Source organism: Calonectris borealis, chromosome 6 (genome assembly GCF_964195595.1).
Source record: "Calonectris borealis chromosome 6, bCalBor7.hap1.2, whole genome shotgun sequence".
Taxonomy (NCBI): Eukaryota; Metazoa; Chordata; class Aves; order Procellariiformes; family Procellariidae; genus Calonectris; species Calonectris borealis.
The window spans coordinates 7205147-7221767 of NC_134317.1; the positions used below are offsets into that span (position 1 = coordinate 7205147).

Consider the following 16621-nt stretch of genomic DNA (forward strand, 5'->3'; position numbering starts at 1 on the left):
TGATCCAAACTCCTCTTGTCAATAACCATTTTCCCACTGACCCTGCTGGGCATTAGAAGAGACGAACGAGAAACAACCCCACTTCAGACCCCAACCCTCCCAGTGTATTTCCACTCCGGTATTTCACAGGGCTGTCTGAAATGAAGCTTGCTTCTTACAGCCAAATATCCACTGCTCTGGATCAGTCTAAGCAGTTTCTTCGAGAGGTTTCTTAGAAGTCTGTGGTTTGCTAAATAGAGACTCCGTTTTCTCTATTTCTACTTTAAAACAGCTTTTTTAGATTGTTTTTCTTTGCTAATTATCTTATAATTACAATGCCTTTCTGAGTGTCTGACACCCTCAGTTACGATCCAAACAGGCAATTGATTTACAATCTCTGATAAGAATTTAACTCTTGACATCAGTTTATTGCCACAACATCCCCCTCTTGTTGACAGATGTAATCCTGAGCTTTTTTAGACAAAAGGTGAAGTCTCAAGAGTTTTTATAGCTAATAAATTCATGCTTACCCATCATTTTTATGTTCCTGTAGGCTCTGAGCACCCTCCTGACCACCCTCTCAGCCACATTCCATTGCCCATGAGCTACTTTCCAATGGTAATTCCTCCCACCAGCTACTCATCTGAAGCCGAGAGCTGTGGAGGCTATTTTCAAAATATAAATATCTAAACCCCAGGTGCCCCTCGCTACTTTAAGGGTTCTGGGTTTTATACTCCATCACAGTACTGACATAGATATGGCATTTTGGGAAGCTCTTACTCTGGACTTCGGTACAGGAAGGGTCATTTGTAACCTCTGGGCTCATGTTTGCTCAGAGGCAAAGAAATGGCCATGGCTCAAAGAATCAGCAGGTGTTGCAGATGCTCAACAGTTCAGCAAAAAAGGTCATTTCCAGCTTTTGCCTTAGAAGGCAGTATGGGGATGGTGGGATCATACGCTACATCTTCCCTACGCTCACGGGGGCTTTCCATGTCTGTGGAGGAGCAGGAGAGGACTCTCTTATCTCCTCTTTTACAGAAGTTTTAAACAATCCATTTTCTACAGGACAGTACAATAGCATTCAATGAAAATTAAACCAACATGATCCAAAACCCCTCCACGGAACAAAACCAAACTTGTAACATGCTCCATCATTCGTTTGTGCAGGTTTATGAAGGTTTCCTTTCAGACTGAAATTCCCAAAACTTCCTCGAGGTGGTACCATGGACACACTAAACTATTTTCTAGGTCCTGGAATGCATTTAAGATACAGAAGCTAACTGAATAGATTTTGCAGTGTGAATTTCTCAACCCTCTTCTGCAGTGAGCAAGTACCTGTGTGCAGTAGGAGAATGGCTTTCTGCACGCCGGGCTGCAGTGCCGAACTTCTGCAGGTTTCGTCCGAAGAGCACACCCTCCTGTAAAAGAAAATACTGAGTGCCTTCACGGATATATTTTTAAAAATGTTTTTGACTTGGAAGACCAGAGTGTAAGAAGTGCTTGCTTGCTTATTTTATATAGTTAAATACTAATCTATTGGGCACATTAGCATAATATCTGTAGGCATTGCATTAATTAATTTGGCTTAACAAGGCAGGGAATTATTATCATACCCATCTTGTTAATGGAGAACAGAGGTATACAGATTTAAGCAATTTGCCACAGGCTACATAGGAAGTTGGGGACAGAATCGGGAATTAGATGCAGATCTTCTGTGTCCTCATTAATGTCTTATCTACATAAGAAGACATAATCCACATAACGCCTTTGCCCATCCTCACTTGGGGAAGTCCGTGCTTCTACAGGAATAAAAACATGTGAATGAGTTCTTAACTACTCGGCAACCTTTGCACATAAAACTTTTGTTATTATCTTAACTAGTCATTATAAATAGAACTAGATAAGAACATCTGCATTTTCATTTCTACTCTCTCCTCATTCACCCTGAGCATATTGAGAGAGATCCTACGGATGTGCGAGCCCTACTGCCTTTGCCAATCTCTTGTGGAGCTTCAAAGTGCTGACCGTAAATTTCCCTTTTCATCCTGCGCAGGCAGAATTTGTAGGTCACGGCAACAGCAGGAACCTCACAGTTTGAGCGATTTGACATTCCTGTGTGTTGAATAGAAGAGGTACTGAAGCTGGGCTCTCTACCACGCGTGTGATGTTCTCTTCTGTTCTCCAGTTACAGGAAGGTTGCACTAACGGCTGTGCAAGCCAGCCCAGGAAGCCCTTTCAGTCCATGCACATTCATTTCTTCCCATGCCCAACCCAACAGTAGGAGTAATTCACCCAAATACTCTCGTGTAATGACATGTGTGATGTTGACCTGACAGCAAGGCTGGTAAGCTCCCATCTGTCTTTTCTACACACAAATCTGAACTGAAATTCTGGAGGAGTTAGGAAGGCTGTCCAACTGCCCTCTGAGCAACTGATGCAGAAGAAGAAAAACCTGGATGGAGACTTCCATTCATAGTTGTGCACGGCAATTTTTGGATATACCTGTGACATTTATTCCATCTGAGCGCTGACACCACACCGTGCGTACGTTGTCTCGCCAAAGGCTGGTTTTCCACAGGTAGTCATAACACTTCCCTCCTGCAACATCAATACCAGTTAGTCTTCACCTTGCAACAAAACCAGAATCAACTCTTGAACGGGAGGAAGCAGCGCTGTGGCCACGCTACCTGAGCAAGGTCGCGTTTCCATCGCTTGTCCGGAGCAGCTCTCCTGGTTCTCAGGAGACTGAACGATAAATGCCCTGGATCGGGACTGGTGCCCCGTTGTCTCGAAGCTCCTGCCATTGATGCAGGTGAGCTCACAAGAGCTCCACTCTGACCACTCTGTCAGGTGGCAGTCACCTGTACGTTAAAAGAATAAATCACAGGTTTTCAAAAGGAATCAGCCTTAAAGGATAAGGACAACCCAGGCGTACAACAGCTGTAATAGTGAAATGCCCCCAGTTTATCACCCAGCAGTATGCATTATTCAGATTTTCTGCTTCATGGGGAATCTCATTTTCTCAAAAAAAAAAAAAAAAAAAGTCTTTTTTGAGTGATCTAGAAACAGCAGACTGAGCATTTACCTGATCTGCTGAAGTACAAATTCTTACTACAGCGGCTGACAGTACTCAGAGTTATGGAAGCATCTCTGTCTCAGACAGCTATCACAGGCAGAAATGCACTGGGACTTTCCAAAGACCTTACCTGGGCAAGGCACAGAGCACGGTAACTGCAGCACACTCTCTTTTGATGGCAGCTCACCACATAACGCATTTTCTACTGGTTTGGATGTAGCAGAAACAGATGTGTCATACACTACACATGTGAGGTTACGGACTTGCAATCCATCTCCACACTGTCCACCCTACAAAATGATAGCAGGGAACAGAGACACGCATCGCTGACATTAGCAGATGGCAAAAGAAACACAGCTGATTCCACCTAAAAAGACTTCAAAAATACAAATTCCGTCTCTGGACTGCAACAGTATCCTCAGTAATGGGAAGACAGATGGAGATCTCCTCTGTACACATCTCTACAGAAGCTCAGAGGTAGGAGCAGAGCCACACGTAACCAGGAGGAGAGGTGGGTACCACAAAAGATTAATCCTGCCTTTGGGGTTGGCCCTTCACACCTTTACCTAGAGCTAGTGAATTTACTGATTCTTACGAAGCGCCCAGTTAAATGAACACAGAAATTTTTGGCTTCTCTAAAGAGGTCAAGAGCAGAGCCTATCCATAAGGAAAAGACATTTCCACTCACCTCCTTAGACGATACAGCTTAATAGGAGCACTTACATGGTTTAAACTCTGCAACGGCCAGCACTCTTAATTAGACTGCAAGGGTTATTGCGCACTAGGCGGTTTGTGTAATTTCTTAAAGGGAGCTATCGGTTCTGGAGTAGACAGAGCTCACCAACTCATGTCACATACTCTACCAAAACATCACCCAAAGTCAGCCATCGCCTGTTAGCACTGAGCCCCATTTGAACAAGCAATAGGAGGCTCCAGCTGAGCCACTCCACGCTCATCAGGCCAGTTTTGAAATACTTAGCCATACACCAAACTACTTGCTGAAGAAGACATCCTTTACCGGAAAATCACTATTGTTTGGCTAAAGCGACGATCAAGGGCTGAGGATGCTATAAGAATGGAAGATATTTCTAGAGGCTGAAGTTGTTTCATTCTTATCTGAAAAACAGAGCTGCAATGATGTTTGAGGTGCACATCTTAAACCTGCGTGACGCTTTATGAACTCGCGCCTGAAGCCTTGCGGAAATGGCACTTTACAAAATTCAGTAAATAAAACTCAAGAAGAAGGATGAAACATTGCTTTTCTATAACCAAGGGAAGTGCTCCTTTGGATCACTTGGCAGTGGATTCTTTTAAAATAATGGACTTCATCTGCAGAGCAGAATGGCTCCTAGCGAGCGCGTTCATTCAGCAGCGTGTTTGCTAGCAGGAATGGCTCTCTTGCATACACCTGGTAGCTTTTTCATTCTTTCCATCCCTTCCGTTGCAGACCCACAATGAAATGGAAATAAGAGCATAACTAGCTGGATTTAGAGCAGTTGCTAATCAAAAGCATCTTAGAGAAGTATTAGTGTAGATTTAGTATATGCAGCCAGATTTCAAGTTTTTAACACCGTGTTTCACTTTAGTCAGTATGTAACTTATTGTTCTAAATTACTGTTTCACCACTGAAACCTCTATTGTGGTCTGAGATTAATGGTGTGTAAATAACTCATGCAGCTGTCAATGGGGTTAGAGCTCTTAGAAATGGCTGGTGGAAACAGAAGACGATGTGGAGAAAATTCTCGGGGGAAATGGGCACTAATCAAACTGCAGTGTATTTCCAGCTCAAAGTGGTTCAGGGAATGCCTAAAGATTATGTCCTTTGGAAAGGACAAAAAAAGTTTTTAAAAAGATACTTATTCTCGTAGAAACAATATATAGGTATTTATATACATATCAATATATAAATAGTTACATGAATACCAAGATATAAATATAAATAATAAGTGAAAACAATCCATTTTTTTGGTGTAGCAGTCTCCACTATAAAAGTCCACATGCAACTGTCTTCATTCTTCCATCATGCAATATTGGAAATACACTCATATTTTCCAGTGTTTAGAATAAAAAATAAATATAAACCGTGGGCTCTCAAACAATTCCAAAGATAAAGGTTTGCTTTTTAACAGTGGCTTCAATTTGCTTGCTTTCTTTCAAGATGAGCAATGTGTTTTTACAATCAATTGAACAACTTAAAAGACAAAATGTCATCCTGTCATTTATAGAGGGAGATGTTTTTTGATATATTTGGCAAGGTCATAAGCAACGCAGGAGCGCTGCACTAACTTCCTTATCATCTTAAAAATTATTCATGTCCCCAAAATTATACATTTGAAGATCTAATTAATAGGTGTGGAATCAGTGGAAGTTTGCTGCAGTAATGGCACACTGAGGATGCAGGGAATAGCCGCTAATCAGAGAAAAACTGCCAAGGAGATGATCACATATTCAAAACTCGGAGGATCAAATCTGTATTGTGAATGCTCTTCCTTGGAAGATGTGATCATCTGAGGTTTGCCTAGAACCAGGATTTGCCTCTACAGTGACAAGCTCCTGGCAGGAAATATGCAGAGATATGACTTCCAGAGGGGATTTCCCCCATTTGGCTACAAAAATTTCTACACTGACCCTATGGAGGATGCAGAACCCACCCTGGGTCCCCTAAATACAGCCTGGAGGTACGGGCCCCTGCAGGAGCACCTGCACGGAGCCTCCGCCTCTCACCCCCCTCGCCCCAAGTGACCACCGGTAAAATAAGGAGAAGGTTTACACCAGGACTGTGTTTTGACAGCCAGATATCTTTTGAATTGACCAAAAAGCTAACAACAGCTGCACAAACCTTCTTTCACATCACCCTCCAATACTTTCCACATACAACACACTAGTAAGACAGGAGATAACAGTCCTAATGAGATGCTTTGCCCAGACGTGCCTTTAAGAAAAGTTTTCCCTTTTCAGTTTTTACTGGGGTACGTGTGTGTTCACAATTATTTTAGGTAACGGGTTGATCGGGCAAAGCTTTCATAGGTTGATGAGCATTTAATCAGGTAAAAGTTTTCTCTAATGGGGAAGCATTGCGTGATCACATTTAAGGGAGCGCTTTTAAGACATGTTAGAAAGGAAGGGTTCTCAGTCTTCTTATGAATGCTAGGCAGCTAGTGCTTGATAATATCTAGCTACTTCACTTATATTCCTTCAATGGAAAAATTATGAACAGTGTCAGACACTGCTAATTTTTTTTTTTTAAGCTAATCAGTGTAAACCACTTCAACTCCAGTAGGAAAATGATTAACGTAATGTAACCCTTTAAGATGAGGTGTATTGACCGCTTCCCAAGTTCTGCATCTCTCTGAATGCAGCAGAAATGCCCCACGCCCGCCGGAGGTGTGCCTGTGACATGTGTAATTACCTGGAGAGCAATGCACTGATTTCCATACTGTGAAAATCAGCAATAGAGAACACTTAGCGGGCTCTATTCCTAAACACGTAGACACCTCTAATTATTCACATTAAGTCAGTTTAGCATAAAATAGCCCTTCTACAATTAAGAAATGCAGTCTCAGTTATTTCATAATACAAGGAAAAAATATTTTAGCCTTATAATTAATTGTCCTATTTATATTATTACAGGAAGACACTTTCACAGTATGCATTTTGGTCTTACCATAGGATGCATTTACTTTATTTCACAAAGCATCCTTGAAAACAGGACTTCTGAAAGCTTTCTTTAGAAAATAAGCTTAAGCTTCTTTTCCAGTAAAGCACAGGAATAAATCACCCTGTATTTATGAACTACATTTAATTCCTAAGCACCTCATTAAAGAGAAGTGAACACGAATAAAATGGCTCCTCTCCAAAACAAAGCAAAGGGTAGAGAAACTACATGGCAGTAATTTAAGGAAAGAAGCAGGCTCTATCTCACTGAAAGCGCGGGATGATATCTGGGTTAGGGACGGCTGTGATTACTTGCTGTGAGCTGAAATTTAGCTGGGTTCTGGATGCACACACTTTTAATCTGCACGATGTGTTATTTATCTGGATTATGCCAGGGCGTTAATTCAGCTTCCCTACTAATTCTTTTATCAGCTATGTTAGCTCCTAGGGTTGAAGGTCTCTTCCCTAATGTTTAACAGAATTTGCTTATGTTAGCTGGACAAAATATCAGCTGATATTATCATTTATGTTATACATAAATAAATACTGAGTGCAGTATGTACAAGGACCATATTCACATCCCTAGTTGCAATGAGTTGTTGTTCATTATACAAAATATAAATATATTTCTGTTTCTCTGAGCTTGGACTGTCCAAAGATTGTCACGCCCCAGATTTCATTTGTGAAAACCTGGGAAAATTCTGAGTATCTATTCTGCCACATGCAGTATTCGCTACACATCCACCAACCGCATCTAGAAACCGAGTAGGTATTCAAGGCATTTGCAGCGTGGTAGAGAGCAGAGCAGAAAACACAAGGGATGTGTCTTTACATGCATTATTGGCTTCAACCTCCTACATGGTATGATGTGGAGAAGCAGCCACAGATCCACCTTCTGTCCCCTGGGACCAGACAGGGCACTTTTTCACCCCAGCCACACTTCTCCCACCTGCATCTCAGCACAGCTTTAAGCAGCATGAGTGGATTTCACTCCGTCTGAGAAACCTCAATGTGAAAGATTCACCTCTGCTTAAACTGGGTTACCGACTAATACGTTTTAATATTGGAAATGCGATCCAACAGATAAGGAGAGAAGAAAAAGCACAGAGGGGGAAAAAAAGTCAATTCAAGGCTGATGCAAGTCATCGGCAGTGAAAAAATGACAGCTCCAGTGCCGAGCAGAGGTGCCGAGCGTAGGTACGGCACATCGCAACTGAATCCAGCCATTTTTAGATCATTAAAAAGATAGCCAGGCTAAGGAGGAAACCAGCACTTTGTACAATAACGCACACTATTGCACCGGAGACCTTGTGGGGAAAGACCTGCTATACACTACTTTAAAAAAAAATTAAAAAGAGGAAAAAAATGATACAAAAGACTAAGCTCTCTTGAAATCTTGTGTATCTATTTTCTTGTTAGAGTTATTTTATATAACTAAATTATAGGTCACCATGACTACACCCACTCAAGCACATTTATTCCATAAATCTCCTTTAATACCTCTATAAGCTCATGGTACTTGAACTCGTATTGTTATAAATTGCTGCTGACGGCTGGAAGATGAGGTGCAGAGGTTTACCGCTCCTGAACTTCCCCTGCGTTCCTATGGATCTTACCAGAGCCTTCAATGGCCACAGAGACACCTCCGACCCGCGAACGGCGGCCTCAATCAATTCTGCCATTTAATGATGATTTTTGTCATTGACCCCGGCCGCGGGGAAGCCAAGGAGCCCTCGGGGAGCGCTGGAGAAAGCCGTACCTGGACTCTGCAGGGAGACCACGGGCCCAGCAGCCAGCTGTAGCAGGGCTTCACCGGGCAGCTCCTGTGCTGGGTGAGCTGCTCCGGGCAGGGTCTGCCCTCGCCCGCTGCCCGCAGGACCACCGAGCGCCCGCGCACCATCTGGCCTAGGCGAGGGGAGAAGAGAGGACACGGTGAAGGAGACCCAGAGAAAGAAAGAAAGGCAGATTTTGTGATTTATCAGTATTCCTAGTTCATTTTCCACCACTAAAAGCTGTTAAAAAAGCAATTAATTGGGAAGACAATTTGGATAATATGGATGCAATTGTTAAGTCTAAGTGATGCCGTCACTGATATTTTCAAAGACAGTTTTTAAACACAGTTTTGTATGTTCTCCAAATATATTATTTGTTTATGCAACGCATTTAAATACTTGACTAAATCCTGATTATTAAATATGACAAGAAAATAATTCCTGTGGCAGCATCATTTCTAACGTTACACATTCAGTATGTTTCCTGAGATTTTTAACAAATGAAATTTTCTTTTTATGACCAATTATGTGCATCTAATTTGAAAACTGCAAACACTCTAGTGGCTATTACCATCCATAACCACTTCTGCCATTTCCATTAAAATCCTATTTATTATTGGTGAAAACTTCTTCAGCCACTGAATGGAAAAGGCAATTATGTTACTTCTTTTGAAATAATAAAACTGAATATATTCATTAAAGTTACAGCAATTCCATTTCTGTCTCCTTTGCTGTCCATTTATGTCCAGGAATGTTTTCATTCCAAATGTTTCAATTAGAATCCTGGCTCCAATTAAGAAGTAAAGTGGGAAAAAAAAAGCCCTTATGCAATGGGATGCAGAAGATTGTGCCGTGGATAAAATTTCTGCCTTGACCTTCAATAGGCATGGATTTGAGAGGCAGTTAGAAAAATAAAAGGTCTGGGTAATAAGGGCACACACGTGCAACAAGACAGATGCAAGTGGTAATTGCTAATTCACTGAAAAGGAAAGAGAGAACGTGTGGCGGTGGGGCTCTCCCATTCGTATCGCAGTCGTTTAGCTGCAATCGTGAGCAGGGGGGAGTCCGGGGGGGAAGCAAACACCCCTGCGGAGCGGGGAGGCTGCGATATTCAGCCAGATCCTTCTCCCTGCTATTTATGCACGCACTTTTTCATTAACGGTACTGCAGCTGGGTTTAAGGTACATCTCTAATAACTGCCATTGGGACTATCTACGGAGCAGGGTTTCCAAAAACATTTTAGTAAATAAAAATTAAAAGCAGACACACCTGAAAAAGCTACTGACAGATACCTTAGCAAGCTCTCTTACCTTTAAAATGCTATTCCCTTGCTCTGACCCATTGCATTCCATTTTTAAACCCATTTAAACCAATTTTAAGACTTATTCCTTTTCCAATTCTAATCCCCTGGACCTGAGGAGTTTGTAAGAGAAGTGATGATAAAAGCTCTTATCCACATGACTGTGCATTCAGCCATCACGGAATCAGATACATTAGGAGGTGGAAAAAAATCCTACCAGCTGAGAAGAAAGGAAAGGTAAGAAACTCCTGCGGTTCACCGGGGGTCAGAGCAAGGGAAGAGAAACCCCCCAGCCCGCTGCTGGCGAACCCCACAGCAGCCCTCCCCTACCCCACAGGCCAAAATTAGCTGTTTCTTCCTTTCCGGCAATGAACCAAATTTGCTGGATTCTTCTTAATTCTGAATGCTGAGGACTGATAAGCAAGAAAAAGGTTCTTTGGGAAACGGTGGGAAGCCCGTGGCTGTGGGGTTTTCGGGGTGCCCTGGGGCAGGGGGCTCACCCAGGCCAGGGAGCTCTGCGGCCCCGCCAGGCACAAGCTCCCGAAACGGCAGCTACGGAAAAGGAGATCTCTTAAGCTTAAAACATCCGATTTCATTAGGAGGGACTTGGAAGCCTGAAGCATTCATCAAGCTATTTTAATTAAAGAAATAATTTCCTTTCGTACACTCTGTTTAACGTCTTTCTAGCAAAATGTAAATGGGAAGATCATTGAATAAAAAACACGATTTTCCTTTTAAGAGGAATTAACAACCGTTCTGTATTTACATTTTATTTTCCTACAGTTGGTTATCCAAACCATTTAAACTCACTGCATTCACAGTGGTCAGCTGACTCATTTACTCTATCACTTTCTTTTTATACTGTGAATAAATCATCAAAGAAAGAAATTTCGCTGAAACCTTCTCTGCACAGTCACTGCAGTGAGTTTCTGAAAGCTCTGATTTTTTTTTCTCACTCCATAAACGTTATCTAGGTGCCCAGTTACCACTCAAGTAGCAGAAAAACTCCTTGTCTTTCCTTTTTAAATATCTTATCTTTTGCTGCCTATGGAGAATAGAATCTCACTGCATCTGAAATTATTTTTCTTCCAATACAAACTCTGGAAGAGCCAAAGCAATCCTAGTTGTTTCTTTAATTTCCCAATGAATTTTTCTTTAATTTCCCCATGAATTGGCCACATGTCTGTTTCTTCTGCTCTGCAGTGTTAAACAATATGAAAATTAAGACAGAAAGTGTGCTGAAAATTGAAAATAAGTATTTCTTCATATCCTCAAATTTGTCATTAGTTTTGAAAGGAGGAAAAAAAGGCTAGTCTTGTTAATGTTGGTCACTTAAAATCCTGTTTTGCATCAGCAGCTAAAATTTCATCTCAGAAACATAGGATCATATTTTCAAATCAAAAGAATAAGATTTTTTATCCCCCAAAAATCTTGCCATTCCTTGCATTTTATCTCCACAAAAAGTGATGTGTCGCAGCTGAAACCAAGATGATTAAAATTCCTGCTAGAGCTCATCCCAGTCAAAATTACTGACAAGATGTTATCTGTTTAACGAGCATGAGCAGAGCATATAAAACACAACCCTAGCAAGCAACCGCAAGACCAGAGCAGGGATCAAGTTACTTAAATGCAGCCGTGGAGGTCAGGTGAGGTCACGTCACAAGCAAAGGGGACTGGTGATAAATGGGGCTTTTCATCTACTTCCCACTGCCAGTCCCACCAGCGGGCGCTGGGGCATCCACAGCTCTGGGAGAGGTTTTGGTGGCCCCTCTTCCAGCAATGCCTCCGAGCATCACCAAACCGGAGCTTAACGAGTCTGAGTAGCAAGCGAGAAAAAGTCACGGAAGTTTCTTCTTCAAAAGGCAAAACCAAAAATGTTTTCCCAAATTGGTGATGAATCAGTGAAAAATGTAACCACCAAATTTTTGCACAAGTCGTGCACATCCTTGTCCCACTCATTTCTGTCCCACGGGTCAGTCTGGTGTTGGGCTGCACATCTCTGCAACCCGCTACGGTCTCTTCTGGGCTCTGAGGACTGAGCAAGGCATGGCAGCGTGTTCTCCTGGGTAACTCAGGTAAGTCCCATAATTTATCTGATGAAGTCAGCTTTATAAGTGGCAAAGCATGGGTTCAGGTGTTCTTATACTATTAGGACTCTCATCAGACAACTTGGGAGAAATCATACAGGATTGGAAAACGTTTACGTAGAAAAATTCAGCATCCTCGTGTATTCATTTACCATAACAAAGGAAATACGATTTGCTGGGGATTATCCGTACCAAACATCTTTCTAGCAACTTTGATTCAGGCCGTGGGAGCATCATCCATTAACGCAGTACTATACATCTTTTCATAGCAGTACAGCAACTGATATGAGGAACTCTAATATATAACCCAATGTCAGCCTAAAGCCCTAGCCAGCATCCTGAGCAGATGCTGCCCAGAACTACAGCTGCAACAGGCAGATATCAGTTACACATCTCCGTAGGCTCAGCACAGGCAGGAAAGAGAGATCTACTTTACTCATCATCATTTATAAAAATCAATATATTCGCCTTTGGCTGTTGTGTACCAGAACCATATTAGCTGTCAGTGCCACATACACAGCAGCAGCACTTCATGTTTAAATGCATTGTTCCATAAAATAAAACCTGAGCAAGAGAAAGGTTTATCCATTAAAATATATCACAGCAAACCGTTGCTGGAAGAGATGGACAGAATAAAAATGTTAGCAACAATGCTTGAGTTAAGAAACACATGAAATTGTAAATCCAGCAACACTAAATTTTGATCTGAATGATATTTAAATTATAGTTCTCTTTGAAGATGTTTACGGTACTTCAGCAGGCCCTTCACATGCTCTCCAAGAAAAGCCAGAAAAGCAGAATATTATTGTGAGCGGAGCCAGTAACGGTGCGTACAACGCATTTGCCGTGAATTATTTCTGAGAACCATGCATCTAAGTCCTACATTTTAGCTTTATCAAATAGTGGGCGATTACTTATTTGGCAAAGGGAAGCCGAATCAGTGTTTACTACAGCCAATTCCCACAGCTCGTTTATTGTCATCCTTTGGTTTTCCCTGTCTAATTTGAGGCTCCATCCTGTTCTCACAAATGCCTTTGAGAAACTCATGATGATTTCAAAGGTATCGTTTTGGGTAGAAAACCCTCTCTGTATTCATCTGAGGAGTACCACCTGTAAATGAGTACATAATTAATGTCTTCTCTGTTAATACATCATCAAGTAGTATTTCTAACCAACTGGAACTCAGTGAAGAAGCTGAAATGACGGTGTTTCTGCTGTTGGAACCACACAAAGGCCACGGCCGCAGGACTGGTGCCAAGGTCCCTCCATCACGGATGTTTGATATCAGTGTAGCTCCACGCTTGATGGCTGCTGCAGCAAAACTCAGATCAGGACTGGGGCTGCAGTAAAATAACCAATGCGCTCGGAAGAACTTGGATGCAAAGTACTTTTGTTTCATTGACGCTCCTGCTTTGGGGTGAGATTCGGAAGACTCTTGGGTCCTTGCAAAGCTATTCAACTGATAGAGAAGGACTGAGCAAAACTTGGCTTCCTTATGATACAATTTTTAAGACTTTCCCAGCTGCTTAGCTGCCGTAGGTTCACAAAACAGTATCTCCAGCTTTTAAATCATACACGTCTATGTCCTGAACTGTATAAGCCAGCTCTCTAGCTAGCAGTATAACGAAGTTATGGTCTCTGAGGACCAAAAGATGACCCATAGACTGAGCTGAGCTTGGGCTTGACTGTGTGGTTCAAGCAGCCTTAATGTGGTTTGGCACCTACAGCCAGGACACTCCCAGGAAGAGCTGAGGTCTGCTTCGAAAGGGCGCAGATGTTTCCAGTTTTCCTCTGCAGAAGCCCAGCTTTGATTTAGGACATGAAGTAACTGGTTGGTCCTTACATGCATGGGGAACCCTCAGCTCTTTAACCAGTCTTTAGGATTTACATAAGCATTTCAGGATCAGGAGCAGAATACGAGCCATACCTTCACTCGGGTACATTCCTTTGCAGACTATACAACATAAGAACTCAGGACAAAAACAACCTTCGGGCATTATATAGGATGAGCTGCTCCTTTAGCATGCTAAAAGCCATAAAGAAGTTACAAATTGCTTTTGCACACGTAGCTCCGTTTATTTTAGTAAGTGATTGAACACTCAAAAAAATAATTTAAGTCCATTCAGCAACATGAACATTAACACTCCAAAATGGATTTTGAAGAAAAAAAAAAATTTGGAATTAATAGTATTCCTAGTGTGGTGTTGTTAAAACACTGCCTATGAATTATTCATTTCTGTTAAGAAAACACTACTTTACAAAAGGGCTAAAAGCTCAGCAAAGAAAGAACACCACTAATCCAAATATTAAGCTTTTTCTGTAACATGCTTTGATCTCTGAAATCCATCTGAAGGAATCGCTTTATGGAAGTTAAGAGCTTTTTTCTTTTTGACCTTAAGTGAATTTGACTCAAATATACATTATGGTTCTCGAATCTTAAAGATTAGCTGTACATCTAATGCACATCAGAAGCCTGGGAAATAATGTCACGAGCTTATTTTGAATAAAAGCTTCAATGCATTTCCTCATGTCAATACTCAAAAGGGTTTTTTAAATCATATGAAGTTAAAAAAACGGTCCTAATCCTTTCACTTTTTGTATGCTGGAGAGCATTACTGGCTATAGAAAACCTCGCTGAAGTTACTGGAGTCAGACAAGTATTAAGGGACCTGTGGATACCAGAAGACAGAGGCATACACTAAATGATGAAAAATAGCCTTAGTGGTTTTTCTTCAATGGGATGTAATTATGTTACTAAAAGTAACTTCACCAGAGGATTTGTATTTAGTTATTTATCCATTTCTTAAGAATCCTGTAACTCTCCCCAGCTCTTTGCTAGCTCTACGTACTCCTCCTGTCTCTGGGGTTAATGTTTCCTATGACTGAATCCTGAGTGTTTGAATTAATTAATGAAATAATCCTCCAGGCATCTGTCCATTTGGTTTCCTAAATTGCATTTTTCACTTTTGAGTACTTTAAAAATAGCCTGCTTTGTTCAAAAACCCCAACACCTCAGGACCTCGAGAGCGTCCAAAAATCACCTCTGAAGGGTTCAGTGCGGCTTGGGGCAATCCCTGTGCTCTGCACCCCTGCTCGGGGGCTGCCTAAGCCCTTCTGGGTGGGACTGGGGGTCCTGTCTGCGCTGCATTGCTGAGGTGTGTGTGGGGGAAAGGGCAGGAGGGCAGGTGGGGACTCACCGCCGGCGCCACACGTGTGGGAACACTGCGACCAGGCTGACCACGCCGAGAGCCGGCAGTCCACCGCGCACCCCACCACGCACCGACTGCTCGTCTGCACGGGCTTCTCCAGGCGAAGCTGTGAGATGACAAGGAAACACAGGCGTCAGCCTCCCCAGGCCCCCCGGCCACCTCCTGCCGCGGCTGGGCACCAAGTCAGGAAACCTGGCTCCAGTGGGTTGCCAACGTTGCTGCTTGCAGGGGGTTTTCCCGAGGGTGCAGTTGGTGAAAGCAGTTTCAGTGTTGAAGCATGTCACGTCTACAAGTCCTTCAGTGTTTGGGTCTTACTCTGAAAGGACAATCCCAAACTTGTAGTAGGGCACAATCTCCCTGGCGGCCAGCTTTGTTGGAGCCATGGTGCAGGGTCTATAGCTGTGCTCCATGCGTGCTACTCCACCCCCAAAACCTCCCGTTTGAGTCAAGGAGTGATACCACCCACTAACATCAGCAGCTGGGAATCCTTTTGTTCCCCAAAGCACCCAACTGCTGCGCTCCCAGCACCGAACACAACTTCTCCACCACCTACGGACAGCGTCTTGGTGCGGATCAGAAGGCACGGGCTTTCTAGAAACCAAAAAGAATCTCCAGGCGTTTCCCTGCCCCAGGCACACGCGAGTGCCATCCTCACCCGCTGGCAGAGCTGCGTGCTGACAGTGGCCCCGTCGCTGCGCCGGCAGCTCAGGAGGCGGCGCCGCTCCCCGTGCCCGCAGGTGGCGTTGGCACCCAGCTGGCACCCGCTCCAGCCTGCAGACAGAAAGCGAAGGATGCAGGGCAGCAGGTCACGGCCGTCTTTCTGTTTTCACATCTTTTTACTTAACACGCGGGTTACCCCCCTCTAGCGCAGCGCTTCCCCACGTCAGGGCATCCCAAACCCACACAAAAGTAAGTTGCTCTTAAAACCGAGCAAGTCTCGGAGGAGAAACTCCTTACTTTGCACTCAGATATCCCCTTAACAAAACCAGTACCTGAGAATGCACAGAAAACTGTTAAAGGCTGATAAAATGTATCAGTTCAACCCAGTTGGTGCATTTACGAGACTCTATTGTCTGAAGTAAAATTTCACTTTGATAAAGTAGCTGGGGAAGTTTCTGAAGGGTAACTCTGGTTTAACCTATTTCTTGTCTCAAGGCAAAGCTTTCCGTTATGTAAAACTAAGCTCTAATACTCATGAAATAAAAACAGTACTTCTAGTAGAAGAAAAATTCATATCTTATTACTTGTCTGAAATTATGATGGCCAGAATACAACTAAACTAAAATAAGCCTTAAAACACCATTTAAAATAAACAAAAAAGCATAACACAAACAACGAAAATTTCCATACACCACCAATAAATAGGAAGCATACGAGAAGAAAACCTATTACTTTGTGTCTTCCACCTCTGATAAACATGAACACATAAACGTTCTGCATTTCTGAAATGTGATGATAAAAAAGGCATCGTGTGTTTCTAGGTCTTTTAGTTCAAACAGGCTGAGTTTATATTCAGATATAACATTTTCTCCTGCTTTGTTCTC

The 16621-nt window shown here is 42.6% G+C and overlaps 1 protein-coding gene across 1 annotated transcript in view; it reads right to left on the bottom strand.

Moving 5' to 3' along the window:
• Positions 1-16621, bottom strand: part of THSD7B (thrombospondin type 1 domain containing 7B) — a 271437-nt gene that overhangs the window by 7088 nt on the left and 247728 nt on the right. Inside the window, exons 18-24 of the mRNA XM_075152722.1 lie at positions 15733-15848; positions 15066-15183; positions 8469-8614; positions 3186-3345; positions 2667-2840; positions 2482-2577; positions 1315-1397 (exon numbers count right to left, since the gene is read on the bottom strand). Of these exons, the coding sequence (XP_075008823.1) occupies positions 1315-1397; positions 2482-2577; positions 2667-2840; positions 3186-3345; positions 8469-8614; positions 15066-15183; positions 15733-15848 (893 nt within the window). The remainder of the gene's footprint in view (positions 1-1314; positions 1398-2481; positions 2578-2666; positions 2841-3185; positions 3346-8468; positions 8615-15065; positions 15184-15732; positions 15849-16621) is intronic.